Source organism: Oncorhynchus clarkii, chromosome 24, assembly GCF_045791955.1.
Source record: "Oncorhynchus clarkii lewisi isolate Uvic-CL-2024 chromosome 24, UVic_Ocla_1.0, whole genome shotgun sequence".
Lineage (NCBI taxonomy): Eukaryota > Metazoa > Chordata > Actinopteri > Salmoniformes > Salmonidae > Oncorhynchus > Oncorhynchus clarkii.
The window spans coordinates 21772123-21798312 of record NC_092170.1 but is presented as its reverse complement, the minus strand read 5'-3'; the positions used below and the strand labels follow the sequence as shown (position 1 = coordinate 21798312).

General features: G+C 42.8%; 1 protein-coding gene across 2 annotated transcripts; it reads left to right on the top strand.

The window, feature by feature from the left end:
• The first annotated feature begins 148 nt into the window (after positions 1-148).
• On the top strand, positions 149-24756 carry LOC139382819 (uncharacterized). 2 transcript variants are annotated; one of them, XM_071127043.1, is made up of 19 exons: positions 149-295; positions 2488-2740; positions 11017-11171; positions 11640-11748; positions 12698-12764; positions 12952-13057; positions 13565-14476; positions 14725-17802; positions 18943-19056; positions 19192-19242; positions 21749-21843; positions 21944-22060; positions 22321-22490; positions 22657-22759; positions 22880-23041; positions 23307-23385; positions 23572-23680; positions 23904-24109; positions 24221-24512. In XM_071127043.1, exons 2-19 carry the CDS (start codon positions 2640-2642, stop codon positions 24367-24369), a joined length of 5883 nt encoding a protein of 1960 aa, XP_070983144.1. In that variant the 5' UTR covers positions 149-295; positions 2488-2639; the 3' UTR covers positions 24370-24512. The 2 variants fall into 2 exon arrangements, with proteins under 2 accessions (XP_070983144.1, XP_070983145.1); XM_071127044.1 differs by lacking the exon at positions 21944-22060 and having other exon boundaries at positions 24221-24756.
• The last annotated feature ends 1434 nt before the right edge of the window (positions 24757-26190 follow it).

Here is a 26190-nt window from a genome sequence, read left to right as displayed (position 1 = left end):
TGGCACTGTAATAAGATTGTAGTACGATTACATTAACGTTAGCCTAGATACACGTGTGAAAAAAACGATAACACTCGTTTTGTTGGGACAGCTGTCTTTTCAATGATTTTAGCTCAACACTTGAAGTTGCTACATTATAGGCTGCTATCAAAGTTGGCCGTTGACATTGAACAGTGACCAGCAGTCATTATGGGCACTTAACCCGTTTGAGTGAAGCGCATACCTCCCCTGAGTCTGACCCACCTCCCTCCAGTGGATTTCCGAATTTCTCTACAGAGGTAGCTTCCAAAACAAGGTAAAAGTTTTTACTTACTATTTTTTGGTTGGTCTGTATTTGTCTGCAAAAAGTTACAAAATAAGATATCAACCTACTGTTCTTTCAGATTTTAACGTTTTATGAGGAAAACATGAGAGCGTTGTGAAGCCTTATCCACAATGACATTTATTCTTGACATAACACAGGCTTTTTATTCGCTGTCAATCCTCACAGTTCAGAAGGCAACACTTGTGAACGAATATGATTACAAGCTGCCTCAAACGTCCTAAGGCTAGACAGAAAATATCATACAATGAATTTAGACTTCAGAGACCTTTGCTGTTTATTCTTTATTTAGGCTACTTTTTGGTGGTGTTTTTCATGTCGTGGGCATGTGCAGGTGTACATTTAAAAAATATATATATATAAATAATAATGATTAAAAAAAATCTTTATAAGGCTGATCTCATTGTTGTCCTATATACAACAAATGTAAATGTATTTTAAAGAGCTTTAGGGCGTCTCTTTCTGAGAAGACATGAGTCGATGCAATTTAATTATCCAATTACACTAACTTAGTAATGAGACCAGATTAAGTAGGCAAAAACATCACATTGCACAAAACATTTCCTTTTATAAGTTATCACTGTTGTCTGCTACTTGGCTACTACATATATCTATTTTTAAAAAAGCTACTCTGATTTATAGACAGTTCACACCCACAATATGACATTACAAAATGTCTTACATTGAACTATAATGTGAATAGCTAACATCAATGTCCAAATCACTGAGACAGGACAGAGGTAGCATTCATTATGTGGCTTCCATATTCATGTAACTTTTTATCTGACAACTTTTTAGCTGTATGCTTTTTAGCTGTTTGCCCAACATTTATAAGCCATTTTCACTAACAAGTCTTCACAAGGTTGCTGGTGTTGTATTTGCTGTTGGTAATGAAGGACAAAGTATTCATAACTTCTATCAGAGTTGACCTGAAGTCAACAGGAGATCTCTGGTCAACTCGAGTTGTGTAGTATTTAACGTGCAAAAGTTGGCTTTATGGATCAAGGAACATGACTCTGAATATTCAATTGACAGTGAATTCTAGTGTCAACATCAATTTTATTTTACCTTATCATCGAGTTGGCGATAACAATACTCAAATTGTGTCTTTGAATGTAGCCTACTGGGTAGCATAAACTATAAAATGTATTTATAGAGATGTGATTGATTTAAGTAAAGCAGGCAACCCGTCTAAATTCAAACTAAGGGAAGTCAGCAGAATTTCATTGAGAAGGGAAAAAAACATTTGAATGAGGGGTTTCAACATGGCATTTAGACAGGCAGCCCAATTCTGATCTTTTTGGTAATTGGTCTTTTGACTAATCAGATTAGCTCTGAAAAAGATCTGATGTGAAAAGATCTGATGTGATTGGTCAAAAGACCAATTAGTGGAAAAAAGATCAGAATTGGGCTGTGCGTGTGAAGGCAGCCAATATGTCAGATCGTTTACACAGGAATAAATCCTTACCTATTTAGGGATTAATTATACCCAGCATAGGTATGACAAAATTACAGTCATTCTGATTTCAACTGACTGCCAACTCAACATAGTCTTTTGTTTCTCAATGACTGTAAATCATGATTAATCACCTTATTTCACTCACTGTATGTGATTTATTTAACAAGACGTTAATCTCTCCAGTGTTCAGAAAAAACTAAAGCACATTAATTGAACCACTTTAGTCCAATTCTCCACCCACTGCACATCATCAGAGCTGTTTGTAGTTGAGAGAAAATAATACGGAGTACACTTAGTCCATGTGACCGCAGAGGAAAATCACATTAACTTAAATGAATTACTGTTTGATCCAGCATTATTTACTGAATTTCTGTTTGATCCAGCATGATTTACTGAATTGCTGTTTGATCCAGCATTATTTATTGAATTAGTGTTTGATCCAGCATGATTGACTGAATTAGTGTTTGATCCAGCATGATTGACTGAATTAGTGTTTGATCCAGCATGCTTTTCTGAATTAGTGTTTGATCCTGCTTGATTTACTGAATTACTGTTTGATCCAGCATGATTGACTGAATTAGTGTTTGATCCAGCATGATCGACTGTTCATTTACAGTCTTCACAACATTCTCCATGCAGAGCCTGATCTTGACATGAAGTGAAGAGGTTTATCACCTTACCTTGAATATTCATATCAACTCTGCAGATGCTAGATACCTGAGCAATGCCTCTGGAGCTCTGAGCTTAGAGACAGACGCTGCCCATCACATCCCATCACTGACTGCCTCAACAGGCCACAAGGCCCAACTCCAGGCCCTATCCATACCAGCCTTGGGGAGAGAGAGAACCTGAGTCACCATGATAGACTTGAGCCATCTGACGGAGGAGGAACAGTCGATGATCATGACTGTGCTGAAGAGAGACGAAGAGCTGAAGAAAGCAGAGGAGGAGAGGATCAAGTGAGTTTGTGATAGCCATATTCTCACAGCTCTGAACCATGACTGTGATTAGAGTATTTCCTAGTTTTCACACCTAATTTTTACAGCATTAGTGTTGCCCCACTTAGCATCTCCACCCTCTAGCTGAAATTATAGTTATGTAATCAAATACATGCTTTGTGTATTGCAAGTAAATATGCAATATTTGCAATAATGCAATAATGTTATGTTTTCAATATTGTTTTATTTTTTAGTGCCTATTCATTCCCTTTCATTCTATGAAGACAGTGGGTCTATGTCAACCTCCCCAACCTGTGTGTGAGTGGTAAACAGGCTGGTGAGGTGATGTTTGTCTGCCTGTAATATAATAATAATAACTCAGCCGGATACAGACACAGCCTACACCACAGAGAGGCTTCAATGTGAGATAAGCAATTCGATTATCACTCCAATTCAACGTTACAGAACCACGTGGGAGAGAAAAATGCAGGCTCGATGGTCCGAAATAGATACCCTCAGAGGTAGAACACAGAGATACACCTCACTGCATTTAACCATGGAATCCTGAGGCACATCCACTACATAAACAACATTGTGTTGATGTATACTCAGACATACTTAGAATTTTTTTGTCATGTCATTACACATTCAGACGTGCCATCTAAGGACAACTGGGTATCTTAAATTAGCTTCAGTCTTAAGCCTTCTTGTCAAAGCAGTTCCACAGTGAGACAAAAGTTGAGAAACAAAGACCTATTCATTCTGTAATGGAGTTGGCCAGACAAGTCTATTTCTAACAGTAGAAGACTGGAGACTGACTCTGTATGGTTGACTTGTCTGTGTACAGCCATTGCCTTAGCGTAAAAGGATTAGCGCCAATCATGTGTAATACTGTGCTACCCCCTTTCACATGACCAGGGTTGTTTACATTCTCTTTTCCACCTTCTCCCTCCTTAATCCTCCACCTCCTCCCTTTTTGCGGACGACTTTGTCAATCATTTTGAAAAGAAGGTTGACGATATCCGCTCCTTATTCACTCAACCTATAGAGTCCACTGGTCCCACTCACACAGAAGTACCCTCCCTACACCTTGACCTCTTTCTCCCCTCTCTCTCCAGATGAAATCCAGCGACTAGTGAGGTCGGCGCCCAACAACCTGCCCGCTCAACATCCCTTCCTCCCTTTTCCAGACCATCTCTGGAGAACTTTTCACTTCCCTCATCAACTCATCGTTGACCACTGGCTATGTCCTCTCTGACTTTAAAATGTCCCAAGTGGTTCCCCTCCTCAATAAACCAACACTCAACTCCTCTGATGTCAAAAACTACAACTGGTATCTTTTCTTTCCAAAACACTTGAGCGTGCTGTCTCTAACCAACTCTCTCGCTATCTCTCTCATAACGATATTCTTGACTATAACCAGTCAGTCTTCAAGACAGGTAACTCAATCGAGACTGCTCTTCTCTATGTCACAGAGGCTCTCCGCATCGCCGAAGCTGATTCTCTCTGTTCTTATCCCCCTAAATCTATCCGCTGCCTTTGACACCGTGAACCATCAGATCCTTTCCACCCTCTCGGGGCTGAGCGTCTCAGGCTATGCACACTCTTGGATTGCATCTTACCTGGCAGGCCGCTCCTACCTGGTGACTTGGAGAGGATCTGTGTCTGCACCACGTACTCTCCCTACTGGTGTCCACCAGGGCTTGATTCTAGGCCCTCTCCTCTTTTCTCTATGCACCAAGTCACTCAGCTACGTCATATCCTCACATGGTCTCTCCTATCATTGCTATGAGGATGACACTCAACTATTTTTCTCCTTCCTCCCTTCTAACACCCAGGTGGTGACACGCATCTGCGTGCCTGGCAGATATTTCAGCTTGAATGTCGGCCTACCACCTCAAGCTCAACCTCGACAAGACGGAGTTGCTTTTCCTCCCAGGGAAAGCCTGCCCGCTTAAAGACCTCTCCATCATGGTTGACAACTCCACGGGGTCCCCCTCCCAGAATGCAAAGAACCTTGGCATGATCCTGGACAACACCCTGTCATTCACTGCAAATATCAAAGCAGTGATTCGCTCTGCAGGTTCATGCTCTACAACATTCATAGAGTACAACCTTTCCTCACAAAGGAAGTGGTGTAGGTCCTAATCCAGAAACTTGTCATCTCCTGTCTGGCCTACTGCAACTCGCTGTTGACTGGGCTCCCCGCTTGTGCCATCAAATCCCTGCAATTTATCCAGAACGCTGCAGCCCACCTGGTGTTCAACCTTCCGAAGTTCTCCAATGTCACCCTGCTCCTCCCCACACTACACTGGCTTCCAGTCAAAGCTTCCATCCACTACAAGACCATGGTACTTGCCTACGGAGCAGCTAGAAGAACTGCCCCTCCCCACCTTCAGGCTATGCTCAAACCCTACACCCCAACCTGAGTACTATGTTCTGCCACCTCTGGTCTCTTGGCCCTTCCACCCCTACGGGAGGGCGGCTCCCGCTCAGCCCAGTCCAAGCCTTTCTCTGTCCTGGCACTCCAATGGTGGAACCAGCTTCCCCCTGAAGCTGAGGGCAGCAGGGTCCGTGTCCATCTTCCAAAAACATATGAAACCCTACGTCTTCAAAGAGTATCTTAAATAATCCCACAGCACCCACACTTCTCACCTCAACACCACCCAAATAAAAAAATAAAACATTTGAAAATGGCTTTTCGTGAACTAACACTCGCACTTTACCCTCCTCTGACTTTGCTGATAGCTTCTTGACAGAGGAAAAATGTACTTACTGTACTATGACTGTGATATGTGGTTGTCCCACCTCGCTATCTTAAAATGAATGCACTTACTATAAGTCACTCTGGATAGCGTCTGCTAAATGACTAAAATGTCAAATGCAAAAGGAAAGATGATTCCTAACCCTGCTAGTGGCAAAACCTTTGAGATTCCCAATCATGTGCACTCTTTCTCTTATTGTAACATAATTATATTTCACAAGAAAGTTTGCAAACAACAAAGACGCTGTAGCTTTTCAAAGAAGTCAGGTTTATCATCAAGTTCCAGTTTTGCCTTTTCTCTAGTTTGCATATTTAAAAAGTAAACACATGCAATTAAATATTATTTGATTATAAACCTGATATCACTTCCTTAATCGAATAAAGTGTGTTATATAAACTCAGCAAAAAAAGAAACGTCCCTTTTTCAGGATCCTGTCTTTCAAAGATAATTTGTAAATATCCAAATAATTTCACAGATCTTCATTGTAAAGGGTTTAAACACTGTTTCCCATGCTTTTTCAATGAACCATAAACAATTAATGAACATGCACCTGTGGAAAGGTCATTAAGACACTAACAGCTTACAGACGGTAGGCAATTAAGGTCACAGTTATGAAAACTTAGGACACTAAAGAGGCCTTTCTACTGACTCTGAAAAACACCAAAAGAAAGATGCCCAGGGTCCCTGCTCATCTGTGTGAACGTACCTTAGGCATGCTGTAAGAAAGCATGAGGACTGAAAGGGCAATAAATTGCAATGTTCGTACTGTGAGACGCCTAAGACAGCTCCACAAGGAGACAGAATGGACAGCTGATCGTCCTTGCGGTGGCAGACCACATGTAACAACACCTGTACAGGATCGGTACATCCGAACATCACACCTGTGGCACAGGTACAGGATGGCAACAACAACTGCCTGAGTTACACAAGGAACGCACAATCCCTCCATCAGTGCTCTGTCCATAACAGGGTGAGAGAGGCTGGACTGAGGGCTTGTAGGCCTGGTCCAGGTCCTCACCAGACATCACCGGTAACAGCATTGCCTATGGGCACAAATCTACTGTCGCTGGACCAGACAGGACTGGCAAAAAGTGTTCTTTGGGGGGGGGGGGAGTATTTCACCTTTATTTAACCAGGTAGGACAGTTGAGAACAAGTTCTCATTTACAACTGCGACCTGGCCAAGATAAAGCAAAGCAAAGCAAAAACAACAACACACAGTTACACATGGGATAAACAAACATACTGTCAATAACACAATAGACAATCTGTATACAGCGTGTGCAAATGAAGTAAGGAGGTAAGGCAATAAATAGGCCATAGTGGCGAAGTAATTACAATTTAGCAATTAACACTAAATACAGGTGTGCAAAAGAGCAGAAAAAAACTAAAATGGGGATGAGGTAAGTAGTTGGTTGGATGGGCTATTTACCGATGGGCTGTGTACAGCTGCAGTGATCGGTAAGCTGCTCTGACAGCCGATGCTTGAATTTAGTGAGGGAGATATAAGTCTCCAACTTCAGTGATTTTTGCAATTCGTTCCAGTCACTGGCAGCAGAGGAAAGGAAAGGTGGCCAAAGGAGGTGTTGGCTTTGGGGATGACCAGTGAAATATACCTGCTGGAGCGCGTGCTACAGGTGGGTGTTGCTATGGTGACCAGTGAGCTGAGATAAGGCGGAGCTTTACCTAGCAAAGACTTATAGATGACCTAGAGCCAGTGGGTTTGGCGACGAATATGTAGCAAGGACCAGCCAACGAGAGGATACAGGTCGCAATGGTGGGTAGCATATGGTGCTTTGGTGACAAAACGGATGGGACTGTGATAGACTGCATCCAATTTGCTGAGTAGAGTGTTGGAGGCTATTTTGTAAGTGACATCGCCGAAGTCAAGGATCAGCAGGAGAGTCAGTTTTACGAGGGTATGTTTGGCAGCATGAGTGAAGGAGGCTTTGTTGCGAAATAGGAAGCCAATTCTAGATTTAATTTTGGATTGGAGATGCTTAATATGAGTCTGGAAGGAGAGTTTACAGTCTAGCCAGACACCTAGGTATTTATAGTTGTCCACATATTCTAAGTCCGAACCGTCCAGAGTAGTGATGCTAGGCGGACAGGCAGGTGCGGCAGCAATCGGTTGAAGAGCATGCATTTAGTTTTACTAGCGTTTTAAGAGCAGTTGGAGGCCACGGAAGGAGTGCTGTTTGGCATTGAAGCTCGTTGGGAGGTTTCTTCACTGACTAGTCACGTTTTGTTCTCACCAGGGGTGATGGTTGGATTCGCGTTTATCGTCAAAGGAATGAGCGTTACACGAGGCCTGTACTCTGGAGCGGGATCGATTTGCAGGTGGCGGGTCCGTCATGGTCTGGGGAGATGTGTCACAGCATCATTGGACTGAGCTTGTTGTCATTGCAGGCAATCTCAACACTGTGCGTTACAGGGAAGACATTCTCCCGCCTCATGTGGTACCCTTCCTGCAGGCTCATCCTGACATGACCCTCCAGCATGACAATGCCACCAGCCATACTGCTCCTTCTGTGCGTGGTTTCCTGCAAGACAGGAATGTCAGTTTTCTGCCATGGCCAGCAAAGAGCCCGGATCTCAATCCCGTTAAGCATGTCTGGGATCTGTTGGATCGGAGGGTGAGAGCTAGGGCCATTCCCCCCAGAAATGTCAGGGAACTTGCAGGTGCTTTGGTGGAAGAGTGGGGTAACATCTCACTGCAAGAACTGGCAAATCTGGTGCAGTCCATGAGAAGTAGATGCACTGCAGTACTTAATGCAGCTGGTGGCCACACCAGATACTGACTGTTACTTTTGATTTTGACCCCAACTTTGTTCAGGGACACATTATTCCATGTCTGTTAGTCACATGTCTGTGGAACTTGTTCAGTTTATGTTAGTTGTTGAATCTTATGTTCATACAAATATTTACACATGTTAAGTTTGCTGAAAATAAACGCAGTTGACAGTGAGAGGGCGTTTCTTTTATTGCTGAGTTTATGATGTGGCATTAGTGAGGAGTTGTGTTCAAACAGATATGCTGCAGCTTCAGGTGGTTGCCTGTGGTGGTATGGCCCTTTTGTTTGCCCAAGGAATTATGTTTCCCTCATAATATGAGAGTAGTTACACAGAACAACCATGAATAGAAACTAGTAATGGTGTCACTGTCTTGGTCAAACTCGCTTGTTCACTTGTTCACAGGCAATTATTGTATGTACTCTCAGTGCATATCCAGCTCAACAATGTTGTTACAAAGAAAACATATTACTTAATCACCAACAAGGAATTCTAAGGGAAATCATTGTTGAGCCTTCCCTCATTTAACACTGATTGAATGAAATAAGTGTTTTCTCCTCACAAAGAATGTGGAACTATTTGGCACAAGCTCTGTATTGTGTTCCCATGTCTATAGGTTTAGATTGTTAACTCATGTGGTGGTAAATGTACCTTTCCCCGTCAACGTTTAGCCTATAGTGTGTCTCTCAACCAAATCAAATGGTTAGCAGATGTTAATCGAATGTAGCGAAATGCTTATGTTTCTAGTTCTGACCATGCAGTAATATCTAACAAGTAATCTAACAAATTCACAACGGCTACCTTATACACACAAATGTAAAGGGATGAATAAGAGTATGTACATATAAATATATGGATGAGCGATGGCCATGCGGCCTAGGCAAGATGCATTAGATGGTATAGAATACAGTTTATGCAGTTGAAGTCGGAAGTTTACATACACCTTAGCCAAATACATTTAAACTCAGTTTTTCACAATTCTTGACATTTAATCCTAGTAAGAATCCCCTGTCTTAGGTCAGTTAGGATCACCACGTTATTTTAAGAATGTGAAATGTCGGAATAATAGCAGAGAGAATGAGTTTCATCTTTTATTTTTTTCATCACATACCCAGTGGGTCAGAAGTTTCCATACACTCAGTTAGTATTTGGTAGCATTGCCTTTAAATTGTTTAACTTGGGTCAAACATTTTGGGTAGCCTTCCACAAGCTTCCCACAATAAGTTGGGTGCATTTTGGCCCATTCCTCCTGACAGATCGGGTGTAACTGAGTCACGTTTGTAGGCCTCCTTGCTCGCACACACTTTTTCAGTTCTGCCCACACATTTTCTATAGGATTGAGGTGAGGGCTTTGTGATGGCCACTCCAATACCTTGACTTTGTTGTCCTTAAGCCATTTTGCCACAACTTTGGAAGTATGCTTGGGGTCATGGTCCATTTGGAAGACCCATTTACAAACAAGTTTTTACTTCCTGACTGATGTCTTGAGATGTTGCTTCAATATATCCTCATCATTTTCCTACCTCATGATGCCATCTATTTTTGAAGTGCACCAGTCCTTCCTGCAGCAAAGCACCCCTACAACGTGTTGCTGCCACCCCCGTGCTTCACAGTTGGGATGGTGTTCTTCGGTTTGCAAGCCTCCCCTTTTTCCTCCAAACATAACAATGGTCATTATGTTCAAACAGTTCTATTTTTGTTTCATCAGACCAGAGGACATTTCTCCAAAAAGTACAATCTTTGTCCCTATGTGCAGTTGCAAACCGTAGTCTGACTTTTTTAATGGTGGTTTTGGAGCAGTGGCTTCTTCCTTGCTGAGCGGCCTTTCAGGTTATGTCGATATAGGACTCGTTTTACTCTGGCTATAGATACTTTTGTACCTGTTTCCTCCAGCATCTTCACATGGTCCTGTTGTTCTGGGATTGATTTGCACTTTTCAGAACGCGTCTCCTTCCTGAGCGGTATGACGGCAGCTTGTTCCGATGGTGTTTATACTTGCGTACTATTGTTTGTACAGATGAACGTGGTACCTTCAGGCGTTTGGAAATTGCTCCCAATGATGAACCAGACTTGTGGAGGTCTACAATTGTTTTTCTCAGGTCTTGGCTGATTTCTTTTGATTTTCCCATGATGTCAAGCAAAGAGGCACTGAGTTTGAAGGTAGGCCTTGAAATACATCCATATATACACCTCCAATTGACTCAAATGATGTCCATCAGCCTATCAAAAGCTTCTAAAGCTATGACATAATTTTCTGGAATTTTCCAAGCTGTTTAAAGGCACAGTCAACTTAGTGTATGTAAACTTCTGACCCACTGGAATTGTGATACAGTGAATTTATAAGTGAAATAATCTGTCTGTAATCAATTGTTGGAAAAATGACTTGTGTCATGCACAAAGTAGATGTCCTACCCGACTTGCCAAAACTATAGTTTATTAACAAGAAATGTGTGGAGTGGTTGAAAACCTAAGTGTATGTAAACTTCCGACTTCAACTGTACATATGAGATGAGTAATGTAGGATATGTAAACATTTATTAAGGTGGCGTTATTTAAAGTGACTAGTGATACATTTATTAAATCCATTTAATTTAATGGCATTACCTAAAGGTAATTTTTCAGAATCACATCCTTGACTGAACTGTGTTCTAGCTATGACCTCTGCTTATGTAATGTGTTTAATGGGTAACTGTACCGTATCCTGTATACTGTAATGCACCTGTGTGTGTTTTTCCCGTCAGGCAGCTGCAGAAAACCAGCGCCCCAGTGGAGAGCAGGCTCAAGTATCTGACAGGAGAGTGGTTTTACGAGGCCAAGTCTCTGAGACACAGGGATAAGATCCATGGCTCCGAAATCATCCTGGCCTCCATGAAGCAGAGGAAAGCAGGTTCTTTAGGTGGGTCAAAAACACTGTTCAAACACTAATTGAGTGCTGCATTCAGTAAGTCATTCTCAGTACACACATACTGCCGTATAATGAAAAAGCCATACATCAGAGTAGAATGTGTACTGAAGAGTGCTACCAAACCACACTGTTTTGAGTTCAAAGTCAGGCCGCAAAGGTACTGTATTTAGTACTAAACGCTTATTGCGTCATGATTGCAAGGTGTCCCGATATCTTTCCAACTGTCCCATTATCTGGTTATAATGTCCATTCTAGAACGTCCTTCTAAGCAATCAGGAACAACTATTCAACAATGCTGTGGTATAAGTAAAGTTTATGATATCGGGTTGGTATGTACAGATCATCAGCAGACATGGGTTTTTTAGTCTTTTTTTGTCTGTCTGTCTGTCTGTCTGTCTGTCTGTCTGTCTGTCTGTCTGCCTGTCTGTCTCTGTCTCTGTCTCTGTCTCTCTCTTTCAGATGGGCCTCTGTCCAGACCCAGAGCAGTCAGCGGTAAAGTCTCAGACATCACCCCCCCTCCAAAACCTGCCAGGCTCCTGGTGGCACCAACACAGCCCCAAGAGAACAGGTGATCCAATGCACCCCTCTTTCCTCATCCATCCCTAACCCATTCCTCTCTCTACTGTAACCCATTACTTGACCTAGTCTCATAACCATGCCTTAAGGCTAAGTCAGTATAGCAGTTCATCATGATTGATCAATCATAGTGCTTGCCTGCACAGAGTGAGTGAGATACTCGGGTGTTTGAACAGCTCCTGAGTCCTGTGGTGTGTGTGCGTCTTAGGTGTGTCTCGTGACTCAATTGGAGTCAACATAGGTGGTGCTCACTGTTTGCATGGAATCTGTCTGCTCTGTTATACTTACAGGATGTGGTCTCACGAGGCTAGGAGTCAGTCACTATGGGAATGCTATAAAAAGTGATTATTTTGAGAAGTCGGTAATTCAATTTGATAGGCCTTTAATTTTACGTTTGGCTGTTATTGTACAGATAACATAGCAGTATGATTCTCTGCCCAGTCACTTGTATTTGAATCGGTTCAAGTTCGGGAGGGGGGCTGCCAAGAGTTTGCGTAGAGAGGGGGTTTGGAAGATTTTGGAAATTGTTTCCCGAAAATGTTTAATTCTGATATCTTACACCACTTCCTAAAGTCTATACAAAGTGAAGTCTTGTAGTGAAGCTTGGTGTGTTTGGCATGCTATGCATGAGGTCAAATGGGCTGTGTTTACCTCCCTAACTCCCAGTGGGCATCAGCCAGCTCTCTAGGTGAGTCGGCTCTTCCACAGCCCTGCCTTCCTTTGATGTCACAATTAATCACATGTGAGCAGACATCAGTTATGCAGGAGGCGTGTTCACTGAACAGCCAGTCACAGAGGTGCTCAGGAATTTCATGAGGAAATGCAAATAGACCACAGATTCCAGTACAGTGTATCCTGGTGCTCTGAGGGCTACTCATTTATAGTATACAACCCAAATTCCTATTCTATTTTGATAGTGGTCATTCTGTCTTTTTTTGCAGCGAAAGCCCCAGTGCATCAGATGCAGAGAAAGAGAGACTAAATTCAGTGGTACGCTCCCCGGGAAGGGTATGTGAGATTTCATTTGCAGAGAATATATGTGAAGCATGAACAGAATAAACAAACAAAGCATTTTCATCTTGTTCTGATTTACCTCTGATTTTCCAATCACCATATCACAGTATGACAGTATTATGAAATATAGATTCATAAACCAATTGCATTTCCTAATCATGTTCTTCTCTTCTCATTCCAGCCAAGGCACAATCCTTTTAATCGAGCATCCCTTATTCTGGAAGTAGAAAAGACAGAAAAACAGTTATCCAATGGAAATCAAGAGGCTGAGAAAGCATCTGAAACGGGTTAGAGTGCAGTGCATACACCTTTTTACACAATCAAGCATTATGCAAACATACAAGTAAATAGAAGAAAAGGAGGTTGAGTCGAATTGAGTAACCTGATCTTTCAGGATGCTATGAGAACCTATTTTGGCTGATTCACAATAGGGATTTACAAATGTAGGATCTTCATTTGGTCATTCCTTTGTTGCTCAGAATGTTCCTGGACTTCAGATGAGCTCCGTGATTTACATAAATTCTGAAAAAACACACTGTTATATTAACAGTATTGCACTTTTCATGGAGCCACCTTTTGGCTAGCTAATAGCATATTCACAATCAAGCAACATTATGGACTAAACGTTCAAATCCTTTTGCTGCGGGATTATTTTAGCTGTGGCAATATAGGTCAAATTATGATCCTACATCTGTAGTAAGTTGATACTGATGTCAACCAGGCCTGTGACAAGGCAAGAACTTATCACAGTAAATAATCATCATCTCCTCCATCATCTCCTCTCACGCACACAGAGCCCTTATCTCCCCTGAAGATTCACATGACAGCAGACTCCATCAGTCACAACTCAGCAGGGTCTGCCACCTCCGAAGGGTCCTCTCTAGGATTCAGGCCTGTGCCCAAGAAGAGAACCTTCCTCTCCCGGCGCTCTCAGAGCTCTCTTACAGGCAGTGATGTCTCCGTTCCTGGGCACCAAGGTCATGTAGCTGGGTCAAAGGTTACTGCCCCTGCCCCTCAGGGAAGTCTCCAACATGGCTCTAGCTGGGGCTCCAACCAGTCCAGCCAGGGGGCATTGGATGTTCAGTCAGAGAAAAGTACTCCATCTTCCATCTGTGAGTTACAGAACAATGCAACTCCAGTTTCTCCCTCTAGTCAGCAACTGAACACTTTGAGTCACCTCTCCCATAAGCCACTGAAGGATTTAACCCTAGTCTCCACCAATACTGAGCTGGAGAGAGAGAAAGAGGCCCATGAGAGAGAGAAGAGAACAGAGGAGCCCTCAGATAACTCAGTGAGGACCCCCTCTCTTCTTAGGGAAACTGAGAGTTCCAAAGTTCCATTGAGGCCCCTGAGTGAGCCAAAGCCTCTCAGACTGTTGGAGCTTAGACCAGCCACACACTCTGATAATGACAGACACACAGATAAATCCTACAGAGGTGGTCAGAAGAGTAGCGATGGTCTCATCCAGAGAGAGTTCGTCAGTATGAGTCCTCCTCAGAGCAGAGAGAGGTCTGATGGTCCATTTTCAGAACCTCTGTCCATACCACTCTCTCCGAGTTCAGAACTAACAGCCCCTACTCACCACCAGCCTGCTCAGCATGCAGCCTTTCAACTCATTGAGATGCAGGACAAGGAGATGATAAGAACCTGCATTGTGGGCACTGCAATCAGACAGGAGGACGATAGTCTGCCTCCAAGCACTGTAGGTAAGTCCTAAGACAGAAAGTGAGAATTCATGGAGCCCACACAACAATCTAAAACCAGTGTGAAAATGTATTCAAAGTAATTCAAGTGCTTGGCTTAAGGGTACTGTTGATACAGGAACGTGATCAATCAATGGAATTCTCACAAATGATGAAGGATATTACTAGGCCACTGTTGAAATGTCTAACCTTCAGTTTTTCAGCTTATTTTGTCATTCATCATAACACTTTCATTAACTTTCTTTTTTCAGAACAATGGATGCATCATGAACTCAAAAACCCTGGGGATAAGCCTGATAAGCATGTTCGTAAAAAACGATTAGGGCACAAACCTGCCTCTAAATTAGCCCCCCGTAGTCCCCAATCCACAGGGGAAGAGGGCGACTCCATATCTAAAGTCTTAGAGTGGTTCAGCCGCAGCACTGACAGCAATGACTGGCTGGAGACTGAAAGTGATCAACCAGACATGGAGGAAGACGTGATTGGCCCTGCGAAAATAGATACAAATGATCGGCCTACCTTTGAGAGCAGGTCTCAGCAGACGGAGGGGAAAGCTCCAGAGATGAAGAGAAAGCTTCTACATGTTGACCCCAGCCTGGATATACAAAGTATTGGAGAAGGAGTGTCAGTGTGTTTAACACCAGATGTAGAGGATGGATCTCAGTCTGAATCCTCTGTGAATCAACCTCCTGACCAGTCACCTCTGAATACAGAAAGATCATACCAGCCCAAGAGACGCATGTCTGAGGCTGAGAGGCTGAGAGCAGCATATAGGAAGGAGTTCAAGCAAGTGATGTTAGATAGAGAAGACGATGTGATTTATAGGCAAGAGGATGTGAAGAACGTCAGTGGCCCTCCAGCCAAAGCTACTGGACCACAGGTCACAACACAGGAAGTCAAAGAGAAGGAGGAGGTCCAAGATGAGAACCAACCACCCAAAATCTCCCACCTGAAGTCCTTCTGGGAGAAGGGCAACACCGGGCCCAAGATACTCATCAGCAGATCAATCACTGCCAAAGGACAGCAACAAATGGAGAAAGAGAGAGAACTAGCAGATAAGTCTCATAGAACTGTTCCTGGCCCAGAGTCATACAGTGTGGAGGGGTCGTCCAGGAAGAATCTCGGGGATAGAAAAGAGGATGAACGGTTAAGCCTAGATACTCAACAAAACTCTGTTAGTCAAGATGTGAGAAGTGTTCAGCCGAGTGCTAGCCCTTACAAACAGGAGGTATACACACCCAAACAGAGTGTTGTTATTGCTCCCTCTATAGAGATATGTACACTGCCAACCTGGGATGTTAGCTACACTCATGGGGCTCAAAGTGAAGAGGACGATTTGACATTAACAGAAGAAGATCTCAGAAGATCCCCAATGACAGTAGGCAGAAGAAGCTCAGAGGCAGAAATAGTCTTCCTAACTAGACTCCATCCTCAGCCTGACACGGTGTCCCAGTCCAGACACAGTCCAGAACCTCAGAGATTCTCCCCATCCACACTTAGTCCTCAGCCTGAACTGCTCCTTCAGCCCACAGTTAACCCCCAGCCTGTGAAGCTCTCACCTGCCATACCAAAACCCCAACCTGACATGCCGTTCAGCCCCAATCCACTGCCTGAACTACTCTTCCAGCCTGCAACCAGCCCAGACTCTAAGAAGTTCCATCAGTCTAGACACAAGGTTGAAAAAGAAAGTGAACAGTTTTCCCCCAAAACTCAGCAGAGCTATGTCAATGAAGAAACAAAGGAGGGTAACGAAATGAATTTTGTGCAGTCATGTGTGTCCAGTAAAAAACAAGACCACACCATTACAGATAAAGGAAATAGCCCACACACTCTGAAGCAGGTTCCCCCTCGGCAGGATAGCAAGGCAGACAAGATAAAGCAGCTCAAGTGCTTCTGGGAGCAGGAGAAGAACAGGCCTATATTTTATACAGGTAAATCAAAAGAAGCAGGAGACTCCAGCATGACTCAAATTCCATCACCGGCCCCAGGAAAGCTGAATAAAAGGTTTACCAAGTCTGAGTTTGACCTGAGGTCAATCTGCAACGAATCAGACAGCGACCACAAAGGAGATTCCAACCTTTCCTCTGACAGAAAAAGACAGAATTTCACAGTCTTCACAATGAATCAAAGACTGGAGAAGTCGTCCCCAGGTCTTGGAGCAAACCGCTCGCAGTTTAAGAATCTTCGTAACTTCTGGGGTGAGGCCACTTCGAATAGCAGAGGGCCGATCTCTTCTGACGAACCCAAAAGCCTCAAAAAGAAGGAGCCAATGGATGCCCAGAACTCAATGCTTGAGTTAAAACAATGTGTTGACCCTGATTTCTATAGCAAATCTTCCCCCGGCCGGTCACAAAAGGTCAGTGCAAGACCACCTTTGGATGAGAGCCGGCTTAAGAAAACATCTTCACCTTCTTCACCATCTTCTCCATCTCGCCCTCCATATTTAGTCAGGGGGAACAAAGACCAAAAGCACCAGTCGAGGTCTAAATCGCTTGGAGCGGGTTCAGGAGCTATGATTGACACTAAAGTGCAGCAGTCAAAGTCTAGATCAGTTGCGGTGGGATCAGGAGCTATGATTGACACTAAAGCCAACTTCTCACCTCAAATCACCGTAGAGTCAGAGCTGCAAAGAGCCCCTGGTGTATCAAGGAGCTCAGAAGAGGACTTCAGCAAAGAGGAAAAGGCCCTGAAGCCCCAAAGCACCGCAGGAAAGGAATCTTGGTCTCACAAAGCTAGAAAAGACAGTTTTGGAAACTCAAGTGGAAGTGGACGTGCAAGTTCCCTTCGGCGTGCCACCAGTATGTTCACATTAGACATGAATGAGGAACAGGACCAAACTTCTCTGTTGTACCCTAAAAAGACACTAGATATTAGTCCTTTTCAAGCTAAAAGGACACAGGGTAGACGACAGAGTGCTGACAAGCAAGCACTTCTTGGTTCAAGGAGGTCCTCAAAATCATCAGACGAGTCTGAATCTCTGACACCTCGCGCTCGGGCCTTTGTTCCCAGAGACTACCGCCATTACCTGGGGATCACAGAGAAGACCAGCGTCCACACTACCCTTGCCCTGGCAGTGAAGGAGCAGAAGGAGGCAGAAGGCCCGCCTGGGGCTGAACTTGACCTGAGTGGTGGGCTTGTCAGATCCAGCACCCTAGTGGGCTCAGAGGAGCGCTACAGCAGGAGGAATAGCAAGATAACCCAGCGCCCCCTGGCCCTTTGGTCAAGCCAGGGCAGCACTGACACAGGACGTGAGTCATCATTCAGTGCGTCTGAGAGAGCATCGAGCAGCACGTCTGAAACTTGGTCTAACTCCAGGATCAGTTCAAACCGTGAGTTTTGATGATCTACTGTATACTGTAACACCCTGTTGTCTTAGTACAAGTGTTATGTAACCTGTGTCATTTCATGAAAATATACTAAATGTATTTGTTTATCTGGGTTCCATGTGAAGTCATCTACTTGTAGATGTTTTTGTAGATGAGGCAGCATCCAGGATGCAGTGTCCTTGGCTATCTTTGTCAGTGTAAATAGAGTGTGTGCAGGGAATCAGCTGCCTGTGTTTAATTTGTGGGTTGAACGATACTCTTTTGTAACTTTATTGACATCACATGGTTGTCTAATAGAGCCAACAGCCAAGTAGCCAAGTTTTGCTTTGTTTGAGTTAAGCATTACAGTTCAGGATAGATCTAGAACATTCTTGAGTTTACTTTTATGAGTGATGATATTTACAATATAGCCAGTAAAACAAATTATTTTTGACAACCTCAAATATATTTTTCTCTTCCATCTTAAAAACTCTAAAGAAGCTTGTAAACAACAGACTACATACACTGAGTGTACAAAACATTATGAAAACCTGCTCTTTCCATGACATAGACTGACCAGGTGAATCCAGATGAAAGCTATGATCCCTTATTGATGTCACTTATTAAATCCACTTCAATTAGTGTAGATGAAGGGAAGGAGACAGGTTAAAAAATGATTGTTAAACCTCGAGACAATTGAGACATGGATTGTATACTTGTACCATTCAGAGGGTGAATCGACAAGATAAAATATTTTTAAGTTCCTTTGAACGGGGTATGGTAGTAGGTGCCAGGTTGCAATGCTGCTGGGTTTTTCACAATCAACAGTTTCCCATCTGTATCAAGAATGGTCCACCACCCAAAGGACATCCAGCCAACTTGACACAACTGTGGGAAGCATTGGAGTCAACATGGGTTAGCATCACTGTGGAACTCTTTAGACAACTTGTAGAGTCCATGCCTAGACAAATTGAGGCTGCACTGAGGGCAAAAGGGGGAGGGAGGGTGCAATTCAATATTAGGAAGGTTAATGTTTTGTACCCTCAGTGTAAATGATCAGTGTAAAGAGGTAATGTTTTTTTAAACACGTCCATGTGTGGTCTTTATTGAAGGCATATGCATGTACAGTATGAGCAACTCTTTCTCTAATTTCTGATATTTTAGGTGACAATTATGATGAGGATCAGGACCATGTACAGAAGGCATTGAAGAGAGCTCAGGCCCGCCCACGAAATCTGGCCAAAAGTCTTGAGGACATCACAGCATCCATGCCACCAGGTGAGAAATGTTCCTTGTCTTCTCAACCACTATACAAGCATTATAGGGGTGCTGTCAGGATGGGTCAGGTACCAGTATTAATGCAGGTTGGGGTGAAAAAGTAATGTTGTCTTTGTTTTCCACCATTCCCTACAGGGCAAGATAGAAGGCTGGCTCCTCTTGATGACATCAGGCGAAGCAGTGATGGTTAAGATTTGTTTTGTACCTTTCTTAGAAATGTTATTTGCCTTTGGTTCGATATTGGGTTAGACAGTTTATACCAAATATAATGTAGAATACAGGCTTTTTATTAGATGTTGTAGAATGCTAGCATTGTTGGGTAATTCAATAGCTACAGTAAGTGATCTATGATAAGGTTAATCAAATCAAATTGTATTGGTCACATACACATGTTTAGCAGATGTTACTGCGGGTGTAGTGAAATGCTTGTATTTCTAGCTCCAACAGTGCAGTAATATCTTCACAACAATACACACAAACCTAAAAGTAAAATAATGGAATTAAGGATATATAAATATTAGGATGAGCGATGTCGGAGTGGCATAGACTAAAATACAGTAGAATATAATACAGTATATACACATGAGATGAGTAAAGCAAAATATGTAAACATTATTAAAGTGACTAGTGTTCCATTATTAAAGTGGCCAGTGATTTCAAGTATATGTACAGTTGAAGTCGGAAGTTTACATACACCTTAGCCAAATACATTTAAACTTAGTTTTTCACAATTCCTGTGATTTAAGCCTCGTAAAAAGTCTTAGGTCAGTTAAGATCACCACGTTATTTTAAGAATGTGAAATGTCAGAATAATAGCAGAGAGTGATGTATTTCAGCTTTTATTTCTTTCATCACATTCCCAGTGGGTTCAGAAGTTTACATACACTCAATTAGTATTTGGTAGCATTGCCTTTAAATTGTTTAACTTGGGTCAAACGTTTTGGGTAGCCTTCCACAGGCTTCCCACAATAAGTTAGGTGAATTTTGGCCCATTCCTCCTGATAGAGCTGGTGTAACTGAGTCAGGTTTGTAGGCCTCCTTGCTCGCACATGCTTTTTCAGCTCTGCCCACATACTTTCTATAGGATGATGTCAGGGCTTTGTGATGGCCACTCCAATACCTTGACTTTGTTGTCCTTAAGCCATTTTGCCACAACTTTGGAAGTATGCTTGGGGTCATTGTCCATTTGGAAGACCCATTTGCGACCAAGCTTTAACTTCCTGACTGATGTCTTGAGATGTTGCTTCTATATATCCACATAATTTTCCATCCTCATGATGCCACCTATTATGTGAAGTGCACCAGTCCCTCCTGCAGCAAAGCACCCCCACAACATGATGCTGCCATCCCCGTGCTTCAAGGTTGGGATGGTGTTCTTCGGCTTGCAAGCCTCCCCCTTTTTCCTCCAAACATAACGATGGTCATTATGGCCAAATAGTTATATTTTTGTTTCATCAGACCAGAGGACGTTTCTCCAAAAAGTAGGATCTTTGTCCCTGTGTGCAGTTGCAAACCATAGTCTGACTTTTTTATGGTGGTTTTGGAGCAGTGGCTTCTTCCTTGCTGAGCGGCCTTTCAGGACTCGTTTTACTGTGGATATAGATATTTTGTACCCGTTTCCTCCAGAATCTTCACAAGGTCCTTTGCTGCTGTTCTGGGATTGATTTGCACTTTTCGCACCAAAGTACGTTCATCTCTAGGAGACAGAACGCGTCTCCTTCCTGAGCGGTAAGACGGCTGCGTGGTCCCATGGTGTTTATACTTGAGTACTATTGTTTGTACAGATGAACATGGTACCTTCAGGCGTTTGGAAATTGCTCCCAAGGATGAACCAGACTTGTGGAGGTCTACAATTGTTTTTCTGAGGTCTTGGCTGATTTCTTTTGATTTTCCTATGATGTCAAGCAAAGAGGCACTGAGTTTGAAGGTAGGTCTTGAAATACATCCACATATACACCTCCAATTGTCTCAAATGATGTCAATTAGCCTATCAGATGCTTCTAAAGCCATGACATTATTTTCTGGAATTTTCTAAGCTGTTTAAAGGCACAGTCAACTTAGTGTATGTAAACTTCAGACCCACTGGAATTGTGATACAGTGAATTATAAGTGAAATAATCTGTCTGTAAACAATTGTTGTAAAAATGACTTGGTTCATGCACGAAGTAGATGTCCTAACCGACTTACCAAAACTATAGTTTGTTAACAGGAAATGTGTAGAGTGGTTGAAAAACGAGATTTAATGACTCCAACTTAAGTGTATGTAAACTTCTAACTTCAACTGTATATAGGGCAGCAGCCTCTAAGCTGCAGGGTTACGGAACCGGGTGGAAGCCGCCTAGTGATGGCTATTTAACAGTATGATGGCCTTGAGATAGAAGCTGTTTTTCAGTCTCTCGGTCCCAGCACCTGTACTGACCTCGCCTCCTGGATGATAGCGGGGTGAACAGGCAGTGGCTCAGGTGGTTGTTGTTGTCCTTGATGATCTTTTTGGCCTTGCCCCCGGTGATGCGTTGGGCAGACCGCACCACCCTCTGGAGAGTCCTGCGGTTGTGGGCGGTGCAGTTGCCGTTCCAGGCTGTGATACAACCAGACAGGATGCTCTCAATTGTGCATCTGTAAAAGTTTCTGATGGTTTTAGTACCAAGCCAAACAATTAACCTCTCATACCTCTCTTTATGTCCTCCCTCAGCATCTACCCTCCCCTCTGCCTCCTCATCCCTCTACTCTGACACCGAGCATTTGAAGAAGATGAGCAAGTCTGTTCCCTCGTTCCTGCAAAATGAGGTAAAGTCACTGCAGCTTTATTCCATGTGAGCGCTTTAGGTCAAAGAACACTGTATGTCTGTATGTGCACTGGGCATTCTAGCTCTGCTGTCTGTTTTAGAGCGATGGTAGAGACACTGACTCCGCCTCTGAGGACAGTTACCATGGTGGCAGGCAGAACACGGGCAGATCCATGACTAAACTCAGCAGCTCCTCTGGCATGGCATCTGTGTCCTCTGTATGTTCACTTCACGCATGCCCTGCTAAGACGCAACCACTGTTCACATTCAAAGCATGCACATTTTCTGCCTAACCATTTTCTATTGGCAACTATCATGATTATACAATATTAACAGTCTTATTAAATCTCTTAATTGTCCCGTTATCCACAAATTTGATAGTTTTTCACATCCTGACTTTAATGAGAACTGCCTGCATGGCTATGGTTTTATGTGAACTGTTTAAACGTTTTTAACTCTGTGTGCGTGTGTGTGTTAGCTGAGTGGCAGTGTGATGACAATGTACAGTGGCGACTATGGAGGTGTGGAGGTGCAGGGGAGCATCCAGTTCTCCGTCAACTACGTCCAGAAGCTCAGGGAGTTCCACATCTTTGTGGCTCAGTGCCAAGATCTGGCGGCCGTCGACCCCAAGAGGGGCCGCTCTGACCCGTGAGTATAGTACCACTATTACACTAGGCCCCTGATTGGATTCCTTATGGTCCCTAAATGATGGGAATATATAGCCTTGCTTTCTTATTTACTATTCCATATTTGATTGGACACAGCTGAAATACATGGTACTTTGTGTGTATGATTCTTGTGTTTCTTGTCGTAGTTATGTTAAAAGTTACCTGGTGCCTGACAAAGCCAATCTAGGGAAGAGGAAAACGTCCGTGAAGAAGAAGACTGTCAACCCCATTTTCAACGAGCTCCTCAGAGTAAGAGATTTTCTAAAAACTCTATATGATTTACGTTAAATAGAGTAATGTATCTACACATACATAAGGTCTGACATAAAGTGCTTTTAGCAAAACCTCTCTCTCCTGTTCCTTCATCAGTATCGGCTTCGTATGGAGTACCTCCGAACTCAGACCCTCATTCTCTCCGTCTGGCACCATGACACCTTTGGCAGGAACAGTTTTCTGGGCGAAGTTGATGTGGACCTGTCCAAATGGGACTTTAACCACACCCAGATGAACTACTTAGCTCTGAAATCCAGGGTAAGACAACAACACACCTGCTTTGTCGGTGTACTGGTGTCATTCAACACTGTACTAAAACAATAATACAAAACTGAAATTCATATCTCTGCTTTTGTTATTTATTTAAATGGCTGTGCGTGTTAGTATTGTGTGACATGACATGTGTATGCCGCTATACACAGTAGGTTGTGGAGGTGTTAGTATGGTTTGGAGTTTGTCCAGTGGTTCTATATCGTAAATTGGGGTACTCTCTGTGCTGACTTTCTTCCCCTGGTCTCCTCAGCCCACATCCAGTCTGCAGCCCTCAGATGACAGAGGGGAGATGAAACTGGCCATACGCTTCCTGCCTCAGGTCTCCCACAGTAAGAGTCTATACATGTCTTAACTGTCACCAGTCTCTATAAACAATTTATTATATAGAAAATGTATATTTTATCAAGAAAATGTGTTGCTTTCGTTAACTAGTTACCTTACATTAAAATATTACTTTTATGCAATAGAAAGCTATTGTACACGTTCACTGAATCATGCTTGATTCTGATCCCTAGGCCTAGGTAAGGACCCCCCCTCTAACAAAGGTGAGGTTCACATTTGGGTGAAAGACTGCAAGAACCTTCCCCTCATCAGAGGGGCCACCATCGACCCATATGTCAAGTGGTACGTACGACACATGCCATAAATAATATCAACATTTGAAATGTATGAATGGCTAAATATGATCAAGGAGAACTACAGTTTCTGGGGAGAACAGAAGATGTGGAGGCCTATCATAAAGACATATTCCCTTCTTAGCCTCGATTTCCAGCCTTTCAAATTTGCTTTGCTCAGGATAGTTGTAGGTTGTATATGTAATAATATTGTAAGACTACCTCCTCCGTAGCTTCGTGCTCCCAGATACGAGCAGAAAAAGTCGTCAGAAGACACGGGTGCTGAGGAGGACGGTGGAGCCGGTGTTTAACCACACCATGGTGTACGACGGCTTCAGACAGGAAGACCTGAAAGAGGCTTGCGTGGAGCTAACCGTGTGGGATCGTGACAAGTTGGCTAGTAACTTCCTGGGCGGTCTAAGACTGGGGCCTGGCACAGGTACTAATGGACTTTTCTATTACATTTTCTAGATTTCTCCATAGAAACATGTTCATTTTATTCAATTGATTACAATGGCTAAGCCTAGATTCTCTCCATCTCTTCATACAGGCAGAAGTTATGGGGCGGTGGTGAATTGGATGGACTCGAATGCTGACGAGGTAGCTCTATGGGAACGAATGATGACCTCTCCAAACGAATGGGTGGAGGATGTGCTGCCACTGAGAATGCTGACCACAGCAAAGACTGTGCTAAAATGAGAACGACTCTGAGAGAAAGTCTTCAACCTGCCACAGTTCAAATAACATTGTTGCTTTTTATATTATATACTGTGATGTGTAATCTAGATTAATCAAATACATTTTATATTGGAATATATAGGAATGAAGAAGCACTTGTAAAAATCTACTGAACAAGTTGATGATCATATGTCTCTTTAATACATTTATGTTATATTAATGATAATCATACAAGCCAAATATTATGATTATTATCATCAGCCGAAACACACTTATTTTTGGTGTTTAATCCTCAATTACAACAAGTTTACTCACTCCATTATTTATATTTGTTATGACAGAATTTTCCATGACGAATGTACATCCTAACATTATTAACCACAATTAAAGAATGTGCAATGATGAGTATTCAGTGTTTTGATTATTGATAGTTAGTCCAGAAGATGTGAAAAGTTTTAGTAGCTCCATGGTCTGTCTGTCTGTGTGTGGGAGTGGTGTACAGTCTACTCTGTACACATCTCTTCAAACATAACTGCCTGAGTAATGGACCTCACTACATGTGACTTTGTACATGGTGTGCCAGATCACTTTGGCCAGAAAGCACTAAGCACACTGCATCAGCAGCCCCACCAGGTGGACCAACACACAAACAGCAGGACTATTATTTTACCATGCATGGTCAGGAAATTGCTGTGACTGATTTTCATTATTTTCAAACTGTTGGTAACATTCTGGAATGGGATCTTTTTGGTAGACAATATATATATACACACACACATTTGGCCAAATGTCTTGTTTCATTACCTGTATATTTTTCATTGAGGGTAATTGAATTGATGTCCTACTGTATCTGAGGACCTCTCATAGAATTATGGTTCTCTTCCTGTAACACACAACCAACCACAGAGTGAGACTGTAGCCTAATACATAATATATATATATATATATATATATTTATATACTACCGGTCAAAGGTTTTAGAACACCTACTCATTCCATAGTTTTTCTTTATTTTTACAATTTATAGTGAAGACATCAAAACTATGAAATAACATATTTGGAAACATGTAGTAAACAAAAAAGTGTTAAACAAATCAAAATATATATTTATATTTGAGATTCTTCAAATAGCCACCCTTTACCTTGATGACAGCTTTGCACACTCTTGGCATTCTCTCAACCACCTTCATGAGGTAGTCACCTGGAATGCATTCCAATTAAAAGGTGTGCCTCAAAAAGTTAATCTGTTACTTGAACTCTGTGAAGCATTTATTTGGGCTGCAATCTGAGATGCAGTTACCTCTAATGAACTTATCCTCTGCAGCAGAGGTAACTCTGGGTCTTCCTTTCCTGTGGCGGTCCTCATGAGAGCCAGTTTCATCATTGCGCTTGATGATTTTGCAACTGCAAGTTCTTGACTGACCTTCATGTCTTAAAGTAATGATAGACTATCAATTCTCTTTGCTTATTTGAGCTGTTCTTGCCATAATATGGACTTGGTCTTTTACCAAATAGGGCTATCTTCTATAACATACATAATATATATATATATATATATATATATATATATATGTATGTTAATTGTAATCTCTACATCCTCACACTAGTGGGCTTTGTGCGGGTTCCGAGGTGATGACAGAAGTGGTCATTGAGACAGGGCTGGTTGCTCATGGTGCTGGAGAAGCAAAGGGAGGTACAGAGCTGGGCCAGCGTGTCACTGCAGTGCAGCTGGCGGTCCGTCTTCACCGTCTCAAAAGACCTCAACCTCATGTCTGGCTCCCAGCCCTCCCTGAGAGTGTAAAGGGAACAGGTGCATCTGATCCAGGGCAGTGGAGAGTCAAT

Coding starts and splice junctions, on each gene's coding strand:
- LOC139382819 (XM_071127043.1), top strand. CDS start 2,640: ATGATAGACTTGAGCCATCTGACGGAGGAGGAACAGTCGATGATCATG. Junction 19,243..21,748: donor CATCAGGCGAAGCAGTGATG/GTTAAGATTTGT, acceptor GTCCTCCCTCAG/CATCTACCCTCCCCTCTGCC. Junction 22,491..22,656: donor AAGAGGGGCCGCTCTGACCC/GTGAGTATAGTA, acceptor TTCTTGTCGTAG/TTATGTTAAAAGTTACCTGG.